Raw genomic sequence first — 24,000 nt, 5'->3', positions numbered from 1 at the left:
TTTATATAGATTCTTCTCAATACTCAAGACCAATTCAAAATGTATTAAACTACTTAAAACCACTTCAAAATCAATCAATATCAACATATTACCAAACCACATTTGCAAACATACTTATAGTTTCACTAATTCATTTTATATAGACCAAAATACTTCAAGTAAACCAAAATAGTTAGAGTTTCAAGAGTTTGCATTTTAGTCCCTAACACATGGGAACACATTTGGTCTACCTATGTATATGCCATTTTAATTCAAAATATGGTACCTACTCTTGAAGCTTTTGAGGATGTGATGAGATGAGAGATCTCCTAACCCGACTCTACCTCTTTGAGTCTAATTGTACCTACGCGTTAAAAATAAACGCGTTAAGCTGATGAAAGCTTAGTAAGCACTACAAGAATTAAATAGATAAATGAAACATAACATAATATTTTAAAATTATTCAACTAATACATATTTACACACATACAAGTTTCTTTAACTATACCTTACTTTAATGAAATTTAACTTACCTTTTGTAAGTTATCAAACTTACCTCAACACATTGATGATTCACTTTTGTTCACAACTCATATTGTTAGCCCATAGTAGACTTTATAGAACACATCGGATATACAAAACAAATACAAAGGTGCACTATTATGCATTATTAAACAGAGAGCACGAATGTGCTAAACAGAGAGCACTAATGTGCTAATAATTGGAGAGCGCACTAGGGTCCCTTAATGCCATGCCACTAATATCCTAGTAGTTCTAATTTTTGTCTACTTGGCTGTAAAAGTTGAATTTCATACATTTAAATACTTTACACAAGTATTTCAAAAAAGATTTGACATTTCTCCATCATCTACAATTTAGTCCTCATTTCACAAATTACAAATATTAAACCATTTTCACACATATTGTACCACCCCTAACCCGAGCCCGTGGCTAGAACAGGGTTATGGAGCATTACCGAAGTTTACAGAACAAATAGACAGAAATTTCAAACATTTCACATCACACAATATACAAGTTAGAAACCAATCAAAATTAAACATATTGTCCCTTATACGAGCCCTCGAGGCCCAAAATACACATTAGAAACAAATCGGGACTAAATAGGAAACTCAAAAAAAATTTCAGAAACATTTAATATTTTCAACACTGCAGGGGTCACACGGCCGTGTGACTCACATGGTCAAGAGACGCGCACGTGTCTAAGGCCGTGTAACTCATTGACTTGTATTCTTTTTAAAAGATACAAGGGACACACAGCCGTGTCACCTGGCCGTGTGTCACACACAGCTGAGACATACGCTTGTGTCTCTGCCCGTGTGGATGAAAATAGGCTATTTTATAAGCCATTTTTCTCACCCAAAAAGGCATGTACCTTCAGTTAACATTGTGCATATAAACAAGCCAAAATTAGGCACTAAAACAAACTAAAATCAAGCTTTTCACATATAATATCTTCACACACAACCAATATGCCTTTAGGCACCTCAGATGACAGATTATAACATGTGTACTCATGTATATAATATATTCATATGTATAACTTATATACATATTTGTACCCAAGGTTTACCAAACTAATTTGCATTATTTTAAATTAAGTCACTTACCTACCAAAACATACCATTTGATGCCAAAATGTATTTCAAATACTATCATATTTAGTTATATATACCTTACATATCAAGGTACCGATTTATGATCAACTCATCGCATACTAAAACACATGTATATAAATGCACATTTAGCTAACACTTTACCTTTCATTATACAACCATAAACTAAACCACACATCACCACATAAGGCAAATATGCACAAACCAAAATGTGCCAAAACATAAGCCAAATAAGTGGCTAATCTCCACAAAATACATATAGGCTAACATTTAGCCAAAATAACCTATACATGCCATTATAACCAAAATCAAAACATCCAAAAAGACCGATAAAATCGATGGATAGTGTGAGATAACTCTGACAAGCTTCCAACCCAATCAAGCTTCCGATAATCTGAAAAGTAAAGAAAAACAAATACGTAAGCAATGAATGCTTAGTAAGCTCGTATAAACTTTAATCATATCAATTCATTTCAAAAATAAAATTTATACATATCAAGAATAATCCAATATCGATACTGCAAGATTCATGAAGCTATATTCAACAACTCATAAGGTGAATAAATCCCCAACATCACTTATACATATCATTCCTAGCATAGTAGGATTTTAAATAACTTTAAACCTTGCCAATCTTTCATGAGCTCAAGCATATTTTCATTTAAACACTTACCATTTCAATACAACTTATAATTAAACATATTACCATTCAACCAACAGCTTGGCATTTGCCTAAGCATCAAACAACAACACTTGTTAGCAAACTTGAACATATTTCATATAAATTCAACATCGATAACCTTATTATCTCAACATGTCACACTTGATTTTATTACTCGTCTCAACTTACATAATTTCCATGTATCAATATATCAAAGATATTCGTACATGTTCATGTCATGATACATATCATTCTCTTACCATTTCTTCATATACATATATCATCCATTTCAATATATCAATATATCAATATATCATGTGCCATCATTTCCATGTATTTCATGTATATATCAATATATACATGTATTTCATGTATATACCTATATTAGTTCGTATCAAACTCATATCGTCTCGTAACAGAACATTGCCCGTTGAACCATTTAGAATATCATTGGATAACTTTCAAATTCATTAAATAAATCACTTTACTAAGACTTTCCCAAATCGAAGAACGACTTAAGGATAAGAGTACATCGTTAACAGAAGCTCATAAGAGCTGGGCCTCCCAAATACGCCAATCAGAAGCTCGAAAGCTGAACAGAAGCTTGTAAGAGCTGAACAGAAGCTTGTAAGAGCTGAACAGAAACTCGTAAGAGCTAAACAGAAACTCATAAGAGTTTAACAGAAGCTCGTGAGAGCTGAACGGAAGCTCGAAAGTGCTAAACAAAAAGTAAAACACGAAAGTCCGCAACAAATGTTGAACTCCGGTTTACTTGGGTAATTTGTCGATATTTTCCTTCAATAGCGTCATACGCCAAATAACGAATGTACTCAAATCTCGTTTTCCATTCAACCCGAATATTAAATTCAATATTATAATTCCAACAATAATTCATTTTCAACAATAAAATAACTGCATAATACCATTCATCAAATTAATACAAATATTAATTTTTAACCGTATGAACTTACCTGGATAAATTACAGAAATACTAAGATTTAAGGGTATTTTGGTAATTTTTTATTTTTCTCGATTTTCCACCCAATCTTGATATGAGGCAAAAATATTAAAAACCAACTTGAGCTCTCTCCCTTGTCTATTTTAAACCGAAAATTGGAGAAGAAAAGCCTAGAATGCTTTTAAATTTCAATTTGTCTTATTTAATTTCAATATAATTACAATTTTACCATTGTTTCTTTTTATTTTATTATTATTTTATTTATATGCTGCCTCATCCATTAATTTAGGCATATTTATCACTTAAGTTCTTCCTTATTTATTAGTCAAGCCATTTAGTCACTTTATTATTATAATTAGCAAGTTTTACACATTTTTTAATTTAGTCATTTTAATTAATTAATTATCGAAACGTTAAAATTTTTCAACGAAACTTTAATACAACCTTAATGACATTCCGTAAATATTTATAAAAATATTTACGGCCGGTTTATAGAAACAAGGTCCTAATACCTCATTTTCTAAAATCACTTGAACCAAGATTTTATCACTCGAACTTAATAATTCATTATAACCCATAAATTACTAATTCAAAATTTTTTTTAAAACCATATATGACTCGTAAATATTAAATAATAAAATTTACGAGCTTACTCACCGGATTTAGTGGCCGCGAACCACTATTTTGACACGACTGAAAATCAAGTTGTTACACATATTTTTACCGCAACATCATTAATTTGTGTTCAAACAAATATACCATTTAATATTTTCCACCTATAATTTTCTTTACAATTTTCATAATTTCATAATCCCCATTTATTATCTATTTACAAATATATATATATATATATATTTAACATGCCTATTTTAAGTAATTTCATATCATAGTAAAAGCATTTAAATAAAAATAAGTTAAAATATTGTAGTACTTATAACAAAAGGTTGAGATATGTATTTTGTTTTCCTTCACTCCTTGATCTTCTCCTTTCCTTTTCCTTCAATTTTATCTTCTCCTTTCTTTTCTTTCTCTTCAATTTTCATATCAAACACATAACATTTATATGTTAAAACTATAACCAAGTGACTTTCTTATACTATTTAATATAAATAAACATGTATATAATGATAATTTCATCCTTTCTTACCTCAGCTCTTTGACCACCCAAAAACCTAACTCATATTTTTCTCTCTTTTAACCCATCTATGGAAATTTTCTCATGAAATAAAGTTGTTCGCTAGCCTCTTTAATTTTTACTAAGGAAATTTCAAAGAAAAATGAAGGTTTGAAGCTTGGATGGTTCAACAATGGTGAAAGACATGAAGGGAATTAAAAGAAAAGTTGGATGGAAGTTGGGGGGAGAAGAAGTAGTGACGGTTTGGTGTTTGAGAAAAGATACATCTTTCATCTTTTCTTCACTTTTCTACACCATTCCACTAAAATATTTCACATTTTTAATTAAAATGGTCAAATTACTAATAAGTCCTTAAGCCATCTATTTTTATATATTTTTACCCATCATCATTACATCTAATAAATATTTACTTGGCTAATTACCACTTTGTCCTGCCTCATCTTTCATATTTCCTAGGATGACTCATATCACACTTTGGTTAAATTTCTTTTAATCATTCCTTCCTTTCCTCTACTATTATATATCTCATAACTTAATATTCCTACTTTTGCTACAACAATTTCTTTATTCTTTCAACTAAATTAATGTATCTATTTTAAAATTTCCTATATAAAGAGTATTTTTTTAATTTCTTATTGGATCTATATACTTCCTAATTTAATACTCAAAATTTCTATTTATTATATTTCAAAAATTTTATACTAATTCTTGACCCGATACCTAACCCCGAGTTAAAACGTGGATGTTATAGATTTGGTCGTCAGGTCTGAGTTACGAGATGCTACATTCATTGCCGGAACAACTAATATCAAATTAAATACAATTTACACCATCAAGCATTAACTTAAGAATTATAAACAAACAATACAATATATAATCATTCTTGGGTCTTATACGAGTTTATGAAAGCCTTAAAGTTAACTTGAGATCAAATCAAGACTGAATTGTAAAAAATTCAATTTTCAAGATTGACATTGCGACGTGATGGAATTCCTCGTCACTTCGTGACATACTGACTTAACCTCACCGGGACGACGGGGTTCCTCATCTCGATGTAGCCTGGAGCCTAACCTTCGTCGTGATGACATACGTTTGATGTTGCGACATCACACACTATTTTTGCAATTTCTAATATTCTTGACCTGCAAAAGTATCCATCCACCAAATACATACACATCTTATTCCATATTCAACTTGCTCATGCCAATTTCAATACTCAAACATGAATGTTTAAACCTTACTCGACGATACACAAAAGCCTCATTTCTCATAAGCTAGCTTCTAATTCCATTCAATCAAAACATAAGTAGTCCTACCAAATTCACTAAGATCATTAACATCTTTGGGATTCATATCATATTAACACATATTCATCAGTCACTTAAACATACCAACAACTTAATCAATTCATACATCAATATCTTATGCAAAAAGGGCAATTAACATAGCTTAATACCAAAACAACCCAACTTAGGTACATGCTCAATTCAATACCAAAACATAACTTAACAAACTTTCCAAAACAACCCAACTTAGGTACATGCTCAATTCAATACCAAAACATAACTTAACAAACTTTGGTAAGTCGGGAATTTGCTTTTAGGATATTGGACCAACCGCTCTCACAACCGGAAAGCTACTATACTTACGCATGGAAAAAAATAAAACTATACACTAAATAAAACACTCAATGGTATTTTCTACAATTCAAGCAATATAAACAAGTTTATGTAATGCACATATTTAATTTCTAACCTAATTTCATTCCATCAAGCACCTTAGTTTCATATAAACATGCTTTCACCAAATTGTACATGTCAACCATTCACCTCATACCAAAAACTACAATTTATATACACATGAATTTAAACATAATCATCTTTGCAACTTATTACATCATAGGCATGTCTAAACATATCATTCACTTCTTCAAGTATAATTCACTCATTTGAACCCATTAAACACAATTCCATGTTACTAATTCAATCATTTTCGAGACTATAAGCTCATCAAAACTCGATCGGTCCTTAGGGCTTGTTCTCAATTCAATTTGCATACTATAAAAGTTCACACTTCATTTCATTTACTGTTTAATCAATTTACACATTTTTAACCCAATTAACTTGACACAGATTTAGAATGGATACACGGATCCGTCATCCTCAAATCCAACAGTACAGTTTATTTTATAGACGATCGAGATTATAACCTATCTACAATTGAGATTCATAAGAGATTTACATAATCCCCTAAGATTACAAAATCAAAGTTTACCAAATTACATATATTCTAATATTACTTTCCATATTTATCAAGGCAGCCCTAATTTTCCTTAAATACTCCACATGTTTTACGAATCAGACTAATTCAAGTGAGCTGAATGAGCCCCATCTAATCAATTGACATCCATGGAACACTTTTTATGCATTCATAATGGGTTTTAAGTGACATATACAGCCAAAACAAAGTGATTTCTGGTTGAATGGATAAGATTAATGAAAATAAATTGGAATCTTATGTCTGCCTTGATTCACGATCAAAGTGTAGCCCAGTGCTGTTACTACAGTATACCCTGGGTCACACGAGGGATAGATACTGCCCATGTAATTTTGGTCTGATGTAAGACACTAAGACCTTTTATCACCAAAAGAAATAAAAAAGTGCACCCCTGATTTATGGCCACAAAACTCGGTAACTTATGTCTGCCTTGGAGCACAAGGGTTGCATTGCACCTATGCAACTAATTCAGTTGGCCTTTTTGGTGCCTGGTTTACCAGATAGGATTGAGCTGACTAAAGCGCTGCTACCTAATAACCTTAATCCAGGGTCGATGGTTTTAAAAGAAAAGGAAGAACACACGAGAGATGGTATCATATAGTTACGTGGTTAATGTATCATATAGTTACGTGGTTAATTCTTTTGACGAATAGGAATCAAGATAAGTTGAAGAATATACGAAGGCAAAAGGGGATCAGATTTGGTTTATTAGTCCCTTAACACTTTGTAACAAAGGCGCATTAGATATGGCTCAGAGAGGAAACAGAGCCTCGGTTGATGTAGTCCAGTGCTTGTAGTGGCTTGAATCATGGCCACAAAGCTCTATGTCCGCCTTGGAACTGATTGAATTGGCCTTAGGCTTAGAAGCATCAAACAGGCCATTCATACGGATTCTAGGAGAAGGATATAAATCAGATGAGTTCAAGAAATGGTTGTCTAAGAAGAATTTGAGGAGAGAAACAAAGGGAGAGGCCTTTTAATCCATGGATGGACACCGCAGCTTTGATATTATCTCATACAGCAATAGGAGGGTTGTTGACTCACTGTGGTTGGAACTCAGTGCTATAAATTTAGCAAAGGAGGCATTTGAAAACAAGGGATCTCCTTATCTCATTGTCAAACGGCTAATCAAAGATATGTCACAAATCAGTGGGAGGAATGCTGAGGCCTAACAGAGTTTAAAACATCCATATCAGGCAACTTGGTTATATTTTGCTTTGCTCAACCAGGCTGCAAAGGGCTTTCGCATAGAAATCTACAGCTTGTGATACATCATTCTTACGGTTTATAATGGTCTTCTCTCAATTAGCCCCATAAGATGATTAATGTCCTTAAACATAGATCAAACTCTATTTCTCATGCTTCAATTAAAACCGAATACCTTCCACTGTAGCTCCACTGCTGCACTCAAGAAGATTCTAGTAAAGGGTCCAAAGCATTCATGATACCTTTAAGAAAAGTCAGAACTACTTTTCCATTTTCCCTTTAGACTTAGCAGAAACTACCCGGAAGTTTACAGCAGTACCAAAGGATGTTCAATTCATTTTCTAAATCGTAAGCTGAATTATATTTACCAGTACGATTTTCAGCCAACTTAATTTTCCCACTGTTAAATGCCTTCAGTTTTTTAAGAGTGTCGACATCCATGATGCTGACATTTTTATTTATATTTTGGTGCAAAGTAAAAAGGATGTTGACAATGTGGAAACCTTTTTTGAAATTGACTTTATTTTGAAAATGAAGATGGAGTAATCACCTACTTTTTTACTTAGATGTGATTGGATCACCATAAAACTTGGCCATTTTAGTAAAATATTAGATTTGTTAAAACGATAATATTCAGTCTTACAAATTCAAAAAGAGAGTTCGGGAGTTGGTTACGCACGAGGAAGGATTAACATTCTCGTTACACCCAAAATTGGTACCTAATTGATTAAGCAATGTCTTAGTATCAAGAATTGAAAATTTGAAGAGAATTTAAAATACGATCCCTTTTTGTATTAAGACATTACTTAATTAAACTAATTTTTGCGAAAAGGGCTTATTTCAGGTTAATCGAGAAGAAATGATATGTCTTGTAAATTAGGACACAATGCCTTACATCCTCGAGGACAAGAATAAAAGCCATTTGTTTGTTACTTAAATCTCGTTTTTTTAATTTTTGAAATAGATATTCGACTATTTCGGTTTCAGAAAGAAGCCATATTCGATTATTTGGTTTTGTTTTATTATTGGGCCCGGGCAAAATTGGGTTCCTATAGACAATGTTGAGATTAGAATTTAAATACAATAATGGTATGGATCCATTGGACTAAGGTCAAAATTTTTAGGTTTTTTTAAAGTATACTAGATTATGAAATTTGTAAGATTAATCTGATGCATCTCTTTTAATTTCAATTGTTTTTAGTTAAAGATGATAATAGAAATCCAATTGTTTTTATTGAACTTATTATTATCTGGATGCCTGTTTGCTAGCTACGTTTTACTTTTCATTCATATTAGTTGTTGTCGTGTGTTTGTAAACCTTTGACAATGGCATGTTGAACATCCAAGGCGAAATTCAAGTAGAACGGAAGTAAAAGTACTCAGTTGGCATTTATGAATCAGTCAAACTCAAAATCAATTCCATTACGCATCTGCAAACTATTAAACCATGTATAAATATAACAGCAAAAATGAGCTGATGAAAGAACCAACAAAAATAAAACCATATTTGCCTGATAAGTTATCTGCCATCCTTAAAATCTCCAATTAGCAATGGCCTTGAACTCTACCAAACCTCATTTCGTATTGATACCCTTTATGTGCCAAGGGCACCTTCTTCCCTTGATAGACATAGGCAGGCTATTGGCTGACCGTAATGTAATCGTTACTATAATTACCACACCTCAGAATGCTGCTCGTTTTAGTGCAGGCGTCAATCGCGACATTGAATCCAAGCTATCCATCTCAGTTCTTGAACTTCGATTCCCGGCTGCAGAGGCCGGTTTGCCAGATGGGTGTGAAACAGTCGACAATCTCCCATCCATGGACCTCATGAGCAACTTCCATGCTGCAATGAGCATGCTGCAGGTGCCACTGGAGAAGCTATTACGTGAGCTAAAGCCTTGTCCAAACTGCCTAATACATGATAAGCACTTCACTTGGATGGGTGAAATCGCCTCCAAGCTTCAGATTCCAAGGATTTTATTTGATGGAAAAAGCTGTTTCACTCATTTGTGCAGTCATAACATAAGCACTTCCAAGGTCCATGAATGTGTCTCCGAAGGAGAGCCTTTTGCTGTGCCGGGACTGCCCGATCAAATCGAATTCACTATAGGGCAGTTACCTGGAAACCTCAATCCAAGATCAAACATGAAAGAGCTTAGTAAGAAGATAATAGCAGCTGAAGAAGGAGGTTACGGATCAATAGTAAACAGCTTCGAGGAGTTGGAAGCCGAATATGCGAAATCATATCAAAAGATCAAAGAACATAAAGTGTGGTGCGTAGGTCCTGCGTCATTATGCAACAGGGATAACATTGATAAAGCTAAAAGAGGTAACGAGGCTCTAACAGATGAAAACCAATGCTTGAAATGGCTTGATTCATGGTTTGCAAGCTCAGTAATCTATGTTTGCTTTGGAAGCCTCAACCGTTTAACACCTCCTCAGTTAATGGAACTGGGTTTCGCCTTGGAAGCATCAAATAAACCTTTCATTTGGGTTATTAGAGGAGGATATAAAAGAGAAGAAATAGAAAAATGGTTAGCCGAAGATGGATTCGAAGAAAGGGTAAAAGGAAGAGGCCTTTTGATAAGAGGCTGGGCACCGCAACTGTTAATTTTATCACACCCCTCCGTTGGGGGATTTTTGACACACTGTGGGTGGAATTCCACACTTGAAGGAATCAGTTGTGGGGTGCCAATGATAACATGGCCCTTGTTTGCCGAGCAGTTCTTTAACGAGAAGCACCTTGTGCAAGTACTGAAAGTTGGTGTTAGAGTTGGTGTGGAATTTGTGGTGCATATGGGGGAGGAAGATAAATATGGGGTGCTGGTGAAGAGTGAAGATATTAAAAAAGCTGTTGAGAGTTTAATGGATGAAGGAAAGGAAGGAGAAGAGAGAAGGGAAAGGGCAAGAAAGCTAGCTGAGATGGCGAAGAAAGCTGTTGAAGAAGGAGGGTCTTCTTATCTTAACATTGCACTACTGATTGAAGATATCAAGCAACAGGAAACCATAGCTGGTCCAGATGTAGCATGAGACCAGAAGGTCACAAATTCATTAGTAACTTGTTCATTTACAATGATTCAAAATCTTGTTGTATTACCAATAAAGAAGGTCTAATTATATTGCCCTGCTATTGTCTTTCTGTTCATTTTTAAGTTCAAACTTAGTCAACAATATATGTTGTTCGGATTTGGTTATCGGATGGAGGTTTCCAAAAAGGTTTCCAAACCTGCAAGTTCAAGCACGACCACTGACCGATGAATGGAGTAGCCCATCTGTTAGCCACAGAAGGGTTGAAGAACGGGGAACAAAGATTTATGAGAAACGGAGTAACTGGATATGCAGAAGAGGCAGTGGAAAGAGACCGGCGGGGGGTGGTGTTGCCAGAATGAGATTCCTTTGCTCCGATGTAGTAATCTGAAGGAGGAGAGTTTGGAGAAGAAAGGGAGCTGGAGAGTTTTTTAACGTTTCTGGAAAAGGAACGAAAAATTAAAGAGGGGCTTTTACTCCAGTTGTAGTTGTTTTTCAGGAGTTTTGCTGATTAATTTTTGAGGCTGTTCATATGGACGTTTCTAGAGCAAACTCTTGCTGCTGGGTTATTGGGCTTATTGGGAAGGCTCATTTTGACTGTATAGCCCGTTTGTTGTTTCTGGGCTTTGTTTTGAAATAAATGAATGCATAAATTTTTTTTCAAGAGGAATAAAATATAGATAATAAAATTATAATTTTTTAAAAATATTAAATAAGAATAAACTATAAAATTGTCCTTTTCGCCCGATCCAACCTTGAGATTTCATTTGTTGCTGGACTCGCTCTTTCAACTTAGACTTACACAAATCAAACACTAAAAATAAAAATGAAATGAAATGCAAATGAATTAACATGCTATACTACTTAGAGATGTATTCTATATGCAATGCAATGAAAAATATATAAATAAAAATATTAGTTAATTATGAAGTTGCGTCTTTGTAAGCTTTTTTTTTTTTTAACGTCTTTAGCTAGACGTTCTTAAATGTTATTTTATTATCGAAAGATTCGAATAATGGCTTGACTTAGTAAAATCTAACATTTGGCACAAATTAAAAGCTAATACAATTTTAGAGTGTTGATTCCCCTTCAAATATTTAACCAACCATTCTTAAACTCACTATAATTCCAATACAATAAAAGTAAAAAATTCATGGAAGAAATTCTAGTACCCTCGATTTTTCATCAAACTCAAAGTTATTTGGAGTAAATATAAAATTAATATGTATAGACTCAACAAAACTATTGTCTTGCCCTATTATTTCCTCCTTAGCCCTTTCCTTCGTGATTTCATTTTCTATTTTCTCTTTGACTTTACCGAAAATCTCAAGAACATTTTCATTGTCTTCTTTAAATTCGACAAATCATTTTGATAAACTTCGGTTGTTGGTTATTAGGTTAGGAAAAAGCTACTATAGCAATGTTTTTAAAGCAAAAATGGAAAAAAGTTTATATATGTCAAGCTTCAAGATTGATTTATATGTGAGATAAAAACACTAGTTTAATCTATTTTTTAAAGATAAAATTAGGCAGGATTGTTTAAAACATTTTGCTGTAATAACGACAATTTTATGAAATTCTAACAATACAAGTAATTAATATAAGAAAGCCCTGAACGAGTAAAAGGCTTGTTGAAGAAAATTAAAAAAAAAAAAGTAAATCAATGGAAACAGCGGTGAAAACTTGTCACCACTGATTGTAATTGTTTGAACATTGTGTGATTTCTGGAAATCCTGTCAACATCAAAACTCATCTAGATAAAAGAAATATCGACCCTAAATAACCCAACCAACCAATACTGGGTACCATGATTATGGCTTAAAACCATATGTTACCGTGGAGTTGGGTAATTAAAATCATGTGCTGCACAAGGTTGGGTATAGACTTTTTAAATCAATTGAAAATCCAAGTCAATTTTAATTAATTTTATTAGATTAGAAAATTATAAGAAGGTAGATGTTTTTTTTGACATACTAAAAAAAGTGCTGTTTTCTTTTTCGGAATAATTCAAACTCGGGCTCACCTTATAAGTCTTGCAATTGGTGCCAATCCTCCTGCAAATACGTTTAAGCTTTTTATTAGGCCTAATCGATCCATCCTTGGCATCCGTTGTTTGTTTCCAATATTTCTAAAGACTATATGGCTTCCGTGACGGCCAAGCAGCTACACTTTGTGTTAATCCCGCTGATGGCACAAGGTCATATGATTCCGATGGTTGACATGGCTCGGCTTCTTGCAGATCGAGGGGTGATCGTAAGCTTGATCACTACTCCCCGAAATGCGTCGAGATTCGACACAGTCATCGAACGAGCTTCTGAGTCAGGGCTCCGCGTTCGGCTAGTGAAAATTCCATTTCCATGCCAAGAAGTGGGACTTCCAATTGGATGCGAGAATCTCGACACTTTATGTTCCAGGGACCTATTGAAAAAGTTCTACAATGCACTTGATTTGTGGCGAGAACCATTGGAACAATTCCTGGAACAGCAAAAGCCGCAACCAAGCTGCATAATATCAGACAAGTGTCTTTCCTGGACCTCAGAAACCGCTCAGAAGTTTAACATTCCCAGGATTGTTTTTCATGGGATGGGCTGCTTTTCATTGTTGAGCTCTCACAATGTGAAGCTACACAAGGCTCATCTTTTCGTTGCCTCGGACTCGGAGCGCTTTCGGGTTCCAGGATTGCCACAAAAAGTGGAGATAACAAGGGCTCAGCTTCCCGGTACCTTTGTTAGCTTGCCTGACTTGGACGATACTCGCAACAAGATGCAAGAGGCTGAAATGAATGCTTATGGTGTTGTGATAAACAGCTTCAATGAACTCGAGCATGGATGTGTCAACGAGTACCAGAAGGCAATAAAGAAAAAGGTTTGGGCCATTGGACCAGTTTCTTTATGCAACAGAATAAACTTGGACAAGTTTGAACGAGGCAACAAAGCATCAATCAATGACAACAAATGCTTGAAATGGCTCGACTCTATGAAAACAAGGTCAGTTATTTACGCTTGTTTAGGCAGTCTATGCCGTCTCGTTTCAGCACAATTGATAGAGCTGGGGTTGGGTCTAGAAGCATCACAACAACCGTTCGTTTGGGTAGTCAAAACAGGTAATCAACGAGCTAATGATGAGTTGGAGAAGTGGTTTTCAGAACATAACTTTGAGGAGAAAATTAAAGGGAGAGGACTTATAATCAAGGGTTGGGCTCCCCAAGTTCTTATTTTATCCCACCCTGCAATAAGAGGGTTCTTAACTCACTGCGGTTGGAATTCAACTTTAGAAGCCGTATGCTCGGGGGTGCCAATGATAACATGGCCACAATTCTCCGAACAGTTCTTTAACGAGAAACTGATTGTTGAAATTCTAAAAATAGGTGTTGGGGTTGGGGTTGAGATCCCTGTTAGATGGGGTGAAGAAGAGAAACTTGGGGTGCTGGTTAGGAAAGAACAGATTGTGACAGCCATAGATATGTTGATGAATGGCGGAGAAGAAGGCGAAAAGAGGAGAATGAGAGCTCGAGAACTTGCGGAAATGGCGACAAAAGCAGTAGAAAATGGAGGATCATCCCATCTCAACCTGTCACACTTGGTGCAGGACATTTTGGAGCAAGTCAATCAACTATAGCCAGCCAATGTATATATTTTTTAAAGTAAAATCCCTTAAATAGATCAAAATATGTAAAAGTTTTCTTATCTCGAGGTAACAAAAATGTCGCATCCCGTAAGTTAGTACACGACGGCTCGAAATTCTCGAAAATAAGCTTGTCTTTTATTTTTTTTATATTAAGTCTCACGTATTTTAATTTTAAAAGGATAATTGGTCTTTTAGATTCAACGAGAAAATCAAAACCCCCGTAAATTAGGGCATGACTCTTCAAATCTCTAAATACGAAATATTGCCTATTTTAAAAATTTTCTTTTTTAATAATAACAAATGTAAAATTTAAAACGATGGATATTTATCTTATTTGGGGTATAGTATAAAAACAACTATAGATAAATATGTTTAAACGTGATTCATGACGTGATTTTAACGAAATAAGATAAAATGGTAATGTAGAAAATGAAATGATGATATACTGAATAAAATGTCGTACTAATAAATGACAATAATATGAATATACTAATAAACAATTCATAATACATATAATGGAGATAATCACATAATATATACTAGACAATACCAATTTTAATAAAACAAGGACAAGAAAATAAATACATAAATAAATATAGAGGAAAATAGTTTATAAAATATTGAAAATAAAGGACCAAATTAAAATGTAAATGAAATTAGGGTGCAATTTATAATAAAATACATAAATAGATAATAATAATAATAGATAATAAAATAAAATAAATGAATAGATGACCGAAAGAAAAAAAAATAAAATAAAAAATTTGAATGTAACAAAAAGTAAAGAAATAATAAATAGGCAAATAAATAAATAAATAAATAAAAGAATTAAATTAAATGAAGGACTTAATCGTAACCCAAATTAAATTTAAAGGATAAATTAAGATAAAGTAAATAAATAAAAGACTAAAATGAAAAGCGTGAAAACAAGCGAGGACCAAATAAGCAAATAGCTCGATCCTCCGAACACGTGTCCCTTCTCCAGGAGATCAGCGAACCAATGACTAAATTGAAACACACGAAAATCATGTGGTATAATTTCTAAAAATTAAAAGAAAAGGATTAGGACCCAATTGTAAACCGCTTGAAAAGCGGAAGGACTAGGGTTGAAATTATACCATAGTCCAAAAACACTCGGATCCTGAGGCTTTGGGTAGGGCCATCGGGTCGGGCCCCCAAAACGACGCCTGTAACACCCCTAACCCGTATCGTCGCCAGATTGGGGTTATGAGGCATTACTGGACATATCACAATTCAAAACAGACTTTTGTTACATTTATTGCTTCATAATTTAAACTCATCAGGACACTTATTACATCTGATTTTAAACTTAAAATTTCTATATTAATATCATACGTATATTTAAGATTATTCATATATATATATATATACGTCATTACAATACATATACCAAATATACATAAAAAAATACAACCTTGATTATTAACCATTATGGCCGAATATACTAATGATTAGTAGCAACCATGAGGCGATTTAAATTCACTCAATATGAACCATATCACATACTTAATTATCACTCATTTAAATCGGCATTGCACACTTTTAAAATAACATAATTTAAAACTGAACATGTTTCTTTACCAATCATAAAAACCATGCACATATCACCTTGTTATTTTAAGCAAATTGAGCACAAATAATAACTAAGATTACACATTATTTGCATACTAATTTATATACATTAGATCGCGTTAAAATTTCATACATATCAAAAGCTAAGTTAATCCAGAATCAGGCAATCAATATAACATATAATACATAATACATTTATTTAAGTGTTTTAAATAAAATATCATGCTTGTCATTTTAATATCATATCATATCATTAATCTTATAATCATATTCACTTTAATTATCAACTAAAGTAATCATGTGACATATTCATTATTTATCTTTTACCAACCGTACCTAATTAGCCAATCATTCAAGCATAATATTTGTGCATACATTTCCAATACAAACCAAATCAAAATAACCTATACACATTCGAACTTATATACATTCTTTTACTCCATTATTAAGCCAAATTATAAATATACATCAAACATCACAAACATTTATATATTCGGTATTAAACTTACTAATTTAAACTGTAAGCATATATTACACACACACATGTATGACATGCATACTACTTAATTCATAAATTTAAATTTTATACATATCATTTCTCATTTTCCAAACTCAAATTCATACACTCATTTATAGCATAAAACATACTTTCGAATTAGGCCTAAATCATGACCTAATATACCTATTACTTTCGATGCAAGCTTAATCCATGACTTAGTTCAATCGATCATTAACAAAACATATTAAACAAGTCACACATAATCATACCATGATCGAATCTAAATATATCAAGCATCAAATAAATCTATTATAATCAAAGGCACAGAAACTAGGCTTAATCAAAAGAAATAAGCCATTTTCGCATGGCCATTTATATACATGTTCCAAAACTAACCAAAAACATAAGCAAGCCTATACATGCCATAATATCGAGTTCAAAAATTTATCAAAATACCCAAAATATGTTGATAGTGAGATATACTTTGCTGACGATCCCCGAGCTCATATCGTGACTCCTAAATGTATAAAACAAAGGTAAACAAAAAACACACGCACAGTAAGCTTTTGCAACTTAGTAAGTCAGTTTAGTAAGTTGTAAACAAATATTATTCATTTTAACATTAATATCAAACCACTTTACCAAGCCAACCAAATCAAATATAAGTAAACATTTAACTTTATAAAGCTTAGTGCACAAATACTCAAATACTTGTATACTTAACATTTTATAATTTAAGACTATAATAATAGGCCAAATCTTCTTATACCACCAAATCACTTATAAGCACGAACATGCTCACACATTATTCATATATCAATTAACTTTGAATCATCAATTCAATATACAACTTACCTTAATTTCATAGCATGATATAAATACATACCTGAACACTATTATTTCGATTTCACATTCGGTCTTCACTTATCATTGCCCGTTGAACCGTTCGGAATTAAAAAGGATACACGGATAATCAGAAAGCTCGTACAATGCTAACGTCCCAGACGTGGTCTTACATGTAATCACATACCAATGCCATTATCCCAGACAGGGTCTTAGACATAAACACAAGTCGATGCCGACGTCCCAGACGTGGTCTTACACGAAAACACATATTAGAGTCCTATGTCATGACATAAATATCTTATCTATTCCTAGGGTTCGTACGGGGCTTTTAGGCGTTGATTATCGATCGAATCAAACTCGAAACGAAATTCCTATCTCAATAATCACATTCGGCCAAAAAGTATAACAAATAAAATAATTTAATTTATCACTTATAATTTATATATTCTTGAATTTAACAACATTTAAATGCTTATCGACTTACCTCGGATATCGACAGACAAAATCAACTACTCGACTACTTTCGACTTCCCTCGATCTAATTCTGTTTTTCTCCGTTCTTGATCTAAATAAGTTCAAATTTAACTAATTTAACACACATTCACTCAATTTAATCCAAAAACACATAAATGGTAAAATTACCATTTTGCCCCTAACATTTCACATTGTTCACAATTTAGTCCTTATTTCACAAAATACAAAATAAACAAACTTTCATTGTACAATAGCTTGGCCGAATATGCACTAAGCTCGTATAAGTCCATGCATGTCATTTATTTCACATTTTAGTCCCTTAATTTATTATTTTTGCAATTTAGCCCTAATTACTCAAAATCATCAAAAATTCAATTACAACATATGTTTATCCATTCCATATCTTTTATTTTCTATCATTTAACAACAAAATAACAAGCTTTCAACAATGGCAAAATACAAAATCATCATCAAATTCAAAAATTCAAGGGGTCGAGTAGTATTCGAAGCAACGATCTCAAAAACATAAAAATCATCAAAAATCGAAACCGAAACATACCTCAAATTGCTTGAACAAGTGCCGAATACATAGCTTCCTTATTTCTTTTTCTTTTCTTTTTGTTTTGGTTTCTTTTTCTTTTCTCTTTGTTTTGGTTTGAAGAAAGATAAAGAAAACATTGCTTTTTAAGTTATGTTTATTTAATATAACATTATATTATACTATTATTATTTTTAACTTTTATATTTAATATATAAAAACTATATATTAACCATCATGCCGTCCACTACCTTTATTATTGGTTAAATTACAACATAAACCCTCCAAATTATAAAGACAACAACAATTAGGTACTTTCATATTTAACCACTAAATTTTCATTTTACGCGATTAAGCCATTTTCTCAAATTAAGCACTTAAACAATAAAATTAATTCACGAAACTTTCACTGATGTAAATTTACACATAATAAACACAAAATAAAAATATTAAAATGTTTTTCGAACTCGGATGTGTGGTCCCAAAACCACTGTTCCAATTTGGGCCAAAATCGGGCTGTTACAACGCCGTTTTGGGCATTTGGGGGGCTGAGTGAAATGGCGTCGTTTCACCTCCGCTATTTAAGTTAAATTTTTTTTTAAAAAAAATCACTTCAGCCCTTAAAATAAATAAAAAAACCGAAAAAGCTCTCTTTTTTCTCTGAAGCAAAACCCTATTCCAGCCTACAGGTCCGGCGAGCCCAAGGCGGCCACCGGCGACGGGCTCCGCCATTCTCGGTGGCCAAAAAATACCGAAAATACCCCTTTTAGCCCATTTTAAACCTGAGTTTTAGATCGAGAAGGCAAATGCCTAAAAAAAAGAAAAAGAATAGAAAAGACTCGCCCTTTGGCCTTCTCTCTGTCAACTTTGACGCCGGAGAAAGTGTTCAACAGCCAGTATGCGAAGCGACACAGGTGAGTTTCTTTCTTTTATTTTTATTTTTATTTTTATTTTTTACATGTATCTAAAATATAACAGATATATAAAAAAAACAAAGGAACCACCTTTTGTAATTTTTGTACGATTTCTCTGTGTATTTCTTCTTAAAAAAATTACAATTTGGTGAGGGCTTTTATAGCCATAGATACATGTGTTTGCTTTCTGCTACTGCTATTGTTTGTCTTCACTTCTTTTCTGTTTCTTGTGTTGTTTCTACCTTCTTTTCTGTCATTTTTATAGGCGTTGACAAGGTCAACGGAGGGGAGAGCTCTTGAGGCGTCAAGGGCAACGTTTGAGCTGACGGTGGTGGCTTAGGAACTAGGTTTTTTTTTTGTTTTTTTTTTCTGAAAATTTTGGGCTTTAGGATTTTGGTTAATTTTGGGCCATATTGGGACATTGGAAATTTGGGTCGTAAATTTTTGGACTTATTATTTATTTTATTTCTTGGTTTATTTTTGATGGGCCCAGGCAAATTTGGGCATTTATAGCTGCCCTTCTTTGCTCATTGTCGTGTAATGAGAATGAAGTAAATACTTTAAAAAGGGCCAAATTTGTTTGGTCCTATAGAATCTCAACCTCTTTGGTGCTTCTCTTTTTCAAGTAGCTTCATTCTAACCCACTACAACTTTAGAGGTATAGGGTTTGTCGCTTCAATCTGCTCCACTGCTACTTTAGGGAGATAAGATTCGTAACTTGTAGTTTTAATCTGTTCCACTGCAACTTCAGGGAAATAAGATTTGTAGCTTCAATCTGCTCCACTGTAACTTCAGAGAGATAAGATTTGTAGCTTCAATCTACTCCACTGCAACTTCAGGGAGATAAGACTTGTAACTTGTAGCTTCAATTTGCTTCACTGCAACTTCAGGGAGATAAGACTTTTAGCTTTGATCTACTCTACTGCAACTTCAGAGAGATAAGACTTGCAACTTGTAGCTTTAATCTGTTCCACTGCAACTTGAGGGAATAAGATTTGTAGCTTCAATCTGCTCCACTGCAACTTCAGAGAGATGAAATTTGTGACTTTAATATTTTCCACTATCACTTCAGGGGCATAGGATTTGTGACTTGTAGCTTTAATCTATTCCACTACAACTTTAGGGAAATAAGATTTGCATCTTCAACCTTCTCTACTGCAACTTCAGGGAGATAAAATTTATAGCTTTAATATGCTCTACTACAACTTTAGAGAGATAAAATTTTCTATCTTCAATCTTTTGCACTGCAACTTCAGGGAGATAAGATTTATAGCTTTAATCTGCTCTACTGCAACTTCAGAGAGATAAGATTTGCTATCTTCAATCTTTTCCACTACAACTTAAGGGAGATAAGATTTATAGCTTTAATCTGCTCTACTGCAACTTCAGAGAGATAAGATTTGCTATCTTCAATCTGTTCCACTGCAACTTCTGGGAGATAAAATTTGTATATTCAAACTACTCCACTGCCACTTCAGGGAGATAAGATTTGTAACTTGTAGCTTTTATCTATTCTTCTGCAACTTCAGGGAAATAAGATTCACTATCTTTAATCTGCTCCACTACAACTTTAGGGAGATAAGACTTATATCTTCAATATACTCCACTGCAACTTTAAGGAGATGAAATTTGTGACTTTAATCTTTTCCACTTCAACTTCAGGGAGATAAGATTCGTCACGGTGACCTCAATCCATCCCACTGCAACTTCAGGGGTATAGGATCTGTGGTTTTTCTGATCTGTTACACCATTTTCTAGGGAACATGACCTGTAGAATCTGTTTCATGGGCATATTCATGTCAAGCAATTATGATGTCATGATCAAAATGAATCAAATGCTCCTAATTAGATGTGTATGCATGATATTTGCATAAATGCAGAATGTCATTTTTCGAAAATGATCCTTTTTAATGCTTAGGTTGACATTGCTCGTTGTTCATCAAGGTTCTATCACTGATGTATTACCCTGCCTTCTTTTTTTAGCTGGTGTTTTGGATAGAAAACCCGAATAAATAATCACAATTTAGACTACTCTTTTTCAAATGTTTCCAACTCTTAAAATTGGTTAGCTTTGATTAGTGGTCCTGTTTCAAGTCCTCGTACTATTTAGAAGACTTTTAAGAGTAATATGCAGAACTCCTTTTACTTGAATATTATTAGTCTATTAATCGTTATTTCAATGAAAAATGCTTGAAAAAAGATTGAAACAATAGGCGAGATTGAAATTTATTAGGAGTAAAGCTCCAAATAAATAAATTAATCAAAATAGCAAATTTTGCTAAAATACAAAATGAATAAGATGAAAATAAGTGCTCCAGATATCGTAGCATGAGCTTCTCCACACAAACTTCTCGATGACCATTTTGAGCTTGATATGTATTTAGAAGACATAGCGTATTCTGTTGATGCCCCAACATGTAGCATCGCTTCTTGTTAATTCGGAGAGGACATGACTACCACATGCCCTATCTTTGATCAAAATTTAAATTGCCCTTTTCTGGGTTTTCAACTCAAAACCCCTTTGGTCTCAAGGCTCATTTTTACGAGTTTTCATCTTGGCCTTTCTTTTTTTTTAAGTGAAACATTTCTTATCTGAATCCAAATTCACAGGATTAGGCAGGTTCTTGCCATCCATCTCGGTCAAAATCAACGCTCCTCCAGAAAATGCCTTCTTTACCATATAAGGTCTTTCCTAGTTTGGCATCCACTTTCCTCTGAAGTCCTTTTGTATGAGAAGGATCTTTTTCAATACCAGGTCCCCCTCATGAAATTCTCTGGGGTGAATCTTTTTTTCGTAAGCTCGCATAATTCATTTTTGGTACATCTGACCATGACGAATAACTTTTAACCTCTTCTCCTCAATCAAGTTCAATTGATCATATTGGGATTGGATCCATTCTGCTTCATCCAACTTCAACTCTGCCAATACTTGGAAAGTCAGAATCTCAATTTCAATGGGCAAAACCGCATTTATTCCATAAACCAAAGAAAAAAGCGTTGCCCTGGTAGAGGTTCTGACAAACGTTTGATAGGTATAGAGGGCAAATGGTAACTTCTCATGCCAATCTTTATAAGTCTCAATCATTTTTTCCACGATCTTCTTAATGTTCTTATTGGCTGTCTCTACCGCACCAGTCATTTTTAGGCGATATGGTGACGAGTTGTGATGTTTGATCTTGAATTGACGGTAGACTTCCGCTATCGTACTGTTGTTCAAGTTTAATGAATTGTCAGATATGATCCTTTCCGACATTCCATATCGACATATGATCTCTTTCTTCAAGAATTTGCTAACTGCCAACTTCGTGACATTGGCATATGAAGCGGTATTTTAATACCGAAAATACCCCTTTTTAGCCCGTTTTAAACCTGGGTTTTAGATTGAGAAGGAAAATGCTTAAAAAAAGAAAAAGAAATAGAAAAGACTCGGCCTTTGGCCTTCTCTCTGTCGATTTCGATGCCGAAAAAAGTATCTGACGGCCAGTATGCAAAGCGACACAGGTGAGTTTCTTTCTTTTCTTTTTCTTTTTATTTTTTACATGTATCTAAAATATAACAGATATATAAAAAAACAAAGGAACCACCTTTGTAATTTTTGTATGATTTCTCTGTGTATTTCTTCTTAAAAAATTTACAAATTGGTGAGGGCTTTTATTGCCATAGATACATGTGTTTGCTTTCTGCTACTGCTGCTGTTTGTATTCGCTTCTTTTTCGTTTCTTGCACTGTTTCTGCTTTTTTTTCTGTCATTTTTGCAAGCATTGGCAAGGTCAATGGAGGGGAGACGCTCCCAAGGCGTCAAGGGAGACATTCGCGCTGACGGCGGCGGCTTAGGAATTAGGGTTTTTATTTATTTTTTTCTGAAAATTTTGGGCTTTAGGATTTAGGTTAATTTTGGGCCATATTGGACCATTGAAAATTTGGGCTGTAAATTTTTGGACTTATTATTATTATTTATTTTATTTCTTGATTTATTTTTGATGGGGCAGGGCAAATTTGAGCATTTACAATGTACAAAATGCCTAGCCTGATATACATGCCGTCATAAATAATATGCCACAGCTTAATCTTTAGTTGCAGTTTAGACTTTTATTTGTAATCATTTTTATTCTTGTAAATCAATAGCAAAATGTGTTGTAATTAAAGTCTAGGATCAAGACTTTATGAAGACTCTTTCAAGAGATAGACTCAAAGGAAGATCATGACTTAACCCTATGTTTGATAAATATTATTAAAGGAGAAAAAAGAAAGGAAAGGAAGGGAAATTTAAAGAAAAGAAATAATATATTTATTTTTATTTGAATAATTAAAATTAATAAAGCAAAGAAATTTAAATATTTCTTATTTGGTGAATGGAAATTTGCATAAATAACAATAAGAAAAAAATTAAATTAAATTAAAAATTATAAAACACTAATATTCCAAATATCACTTTCTGAAATTCAATTATCTCATATGCTGACTTTTGCATTTGAATACTAATTTTAACAAAGGAAAAGAGTTAAAAGAATTTGATACATCAATCTCTAGATTAAGATAAGGTTGTTATTTTTGACTAATTTAAAAATAGTCAATATAATCTAAATAATATATACCAAATAAATTTCAAAATTAAAACTGTTAATAATC

General features: G+C 33.3%; 2 protein-coding genes across 2 annotated transcripts; both read left to right on the top strand.

Moving 5' to 3' along the window:
* Positions 1–9,254: 9,254 nt before the first annotated feature.
* LOC105799732 (UDP-glycosyltransferase 73C4) lies at positions 9,255–11,544 on the top strand. Its single transcript, XM_012630424.2, has one exon. The coding sequence runs from the start codon at positions 9,402–9,404 to the stop codon at positions 10,881–10,883; it is 1,482 nt and encodes a 493-aa protein (XP_012485878.1). The 5' UTR covers positions 9,255–9,401; the 3' UTR covers positions 10,884–11,544.
* A 1,453-nt stretch (positions 11,545–12,997) lies between these two features.
* LOC105799731 (UDP-glycosyltransferase 73D1) lies at positions 12,998–14,597 on the top strand. The gene has a single exon (XM_012630423.2). It carries the CDS (start codon positions 13,020–13,022, stop codon positions 14,496–14,498), a length of 1,479 nt encoding a protein of 492 aa, XP_012485877.1. The 5' UTR covers positions 12,998–13,019; the 3' UTR covers positions 14,499–14,597.
* The last annotated feature ends 9,403 nt before the right edge of the window (positions 14,598–24,000 follow it).

This window comes from Gossypium raimondii, chromosome 9, assembly GCF_025698545.1.
Source record: "Gossypium raimondii isolate GPD5lz chromosome 9, ASM2569854v1, whole genome shotgun sequence".
Lineage (NCBI taxonomy): Eukaryota > Viridiplantae > Streptophyta > Magnoliopsida > Malvales > Malvaceae > Gossypium > Gossypium raimondii.
Note: the sequence above shows the minus strand (reverse complement) of the source record. Positions and strands in the feature narration are given on the sequence as shown.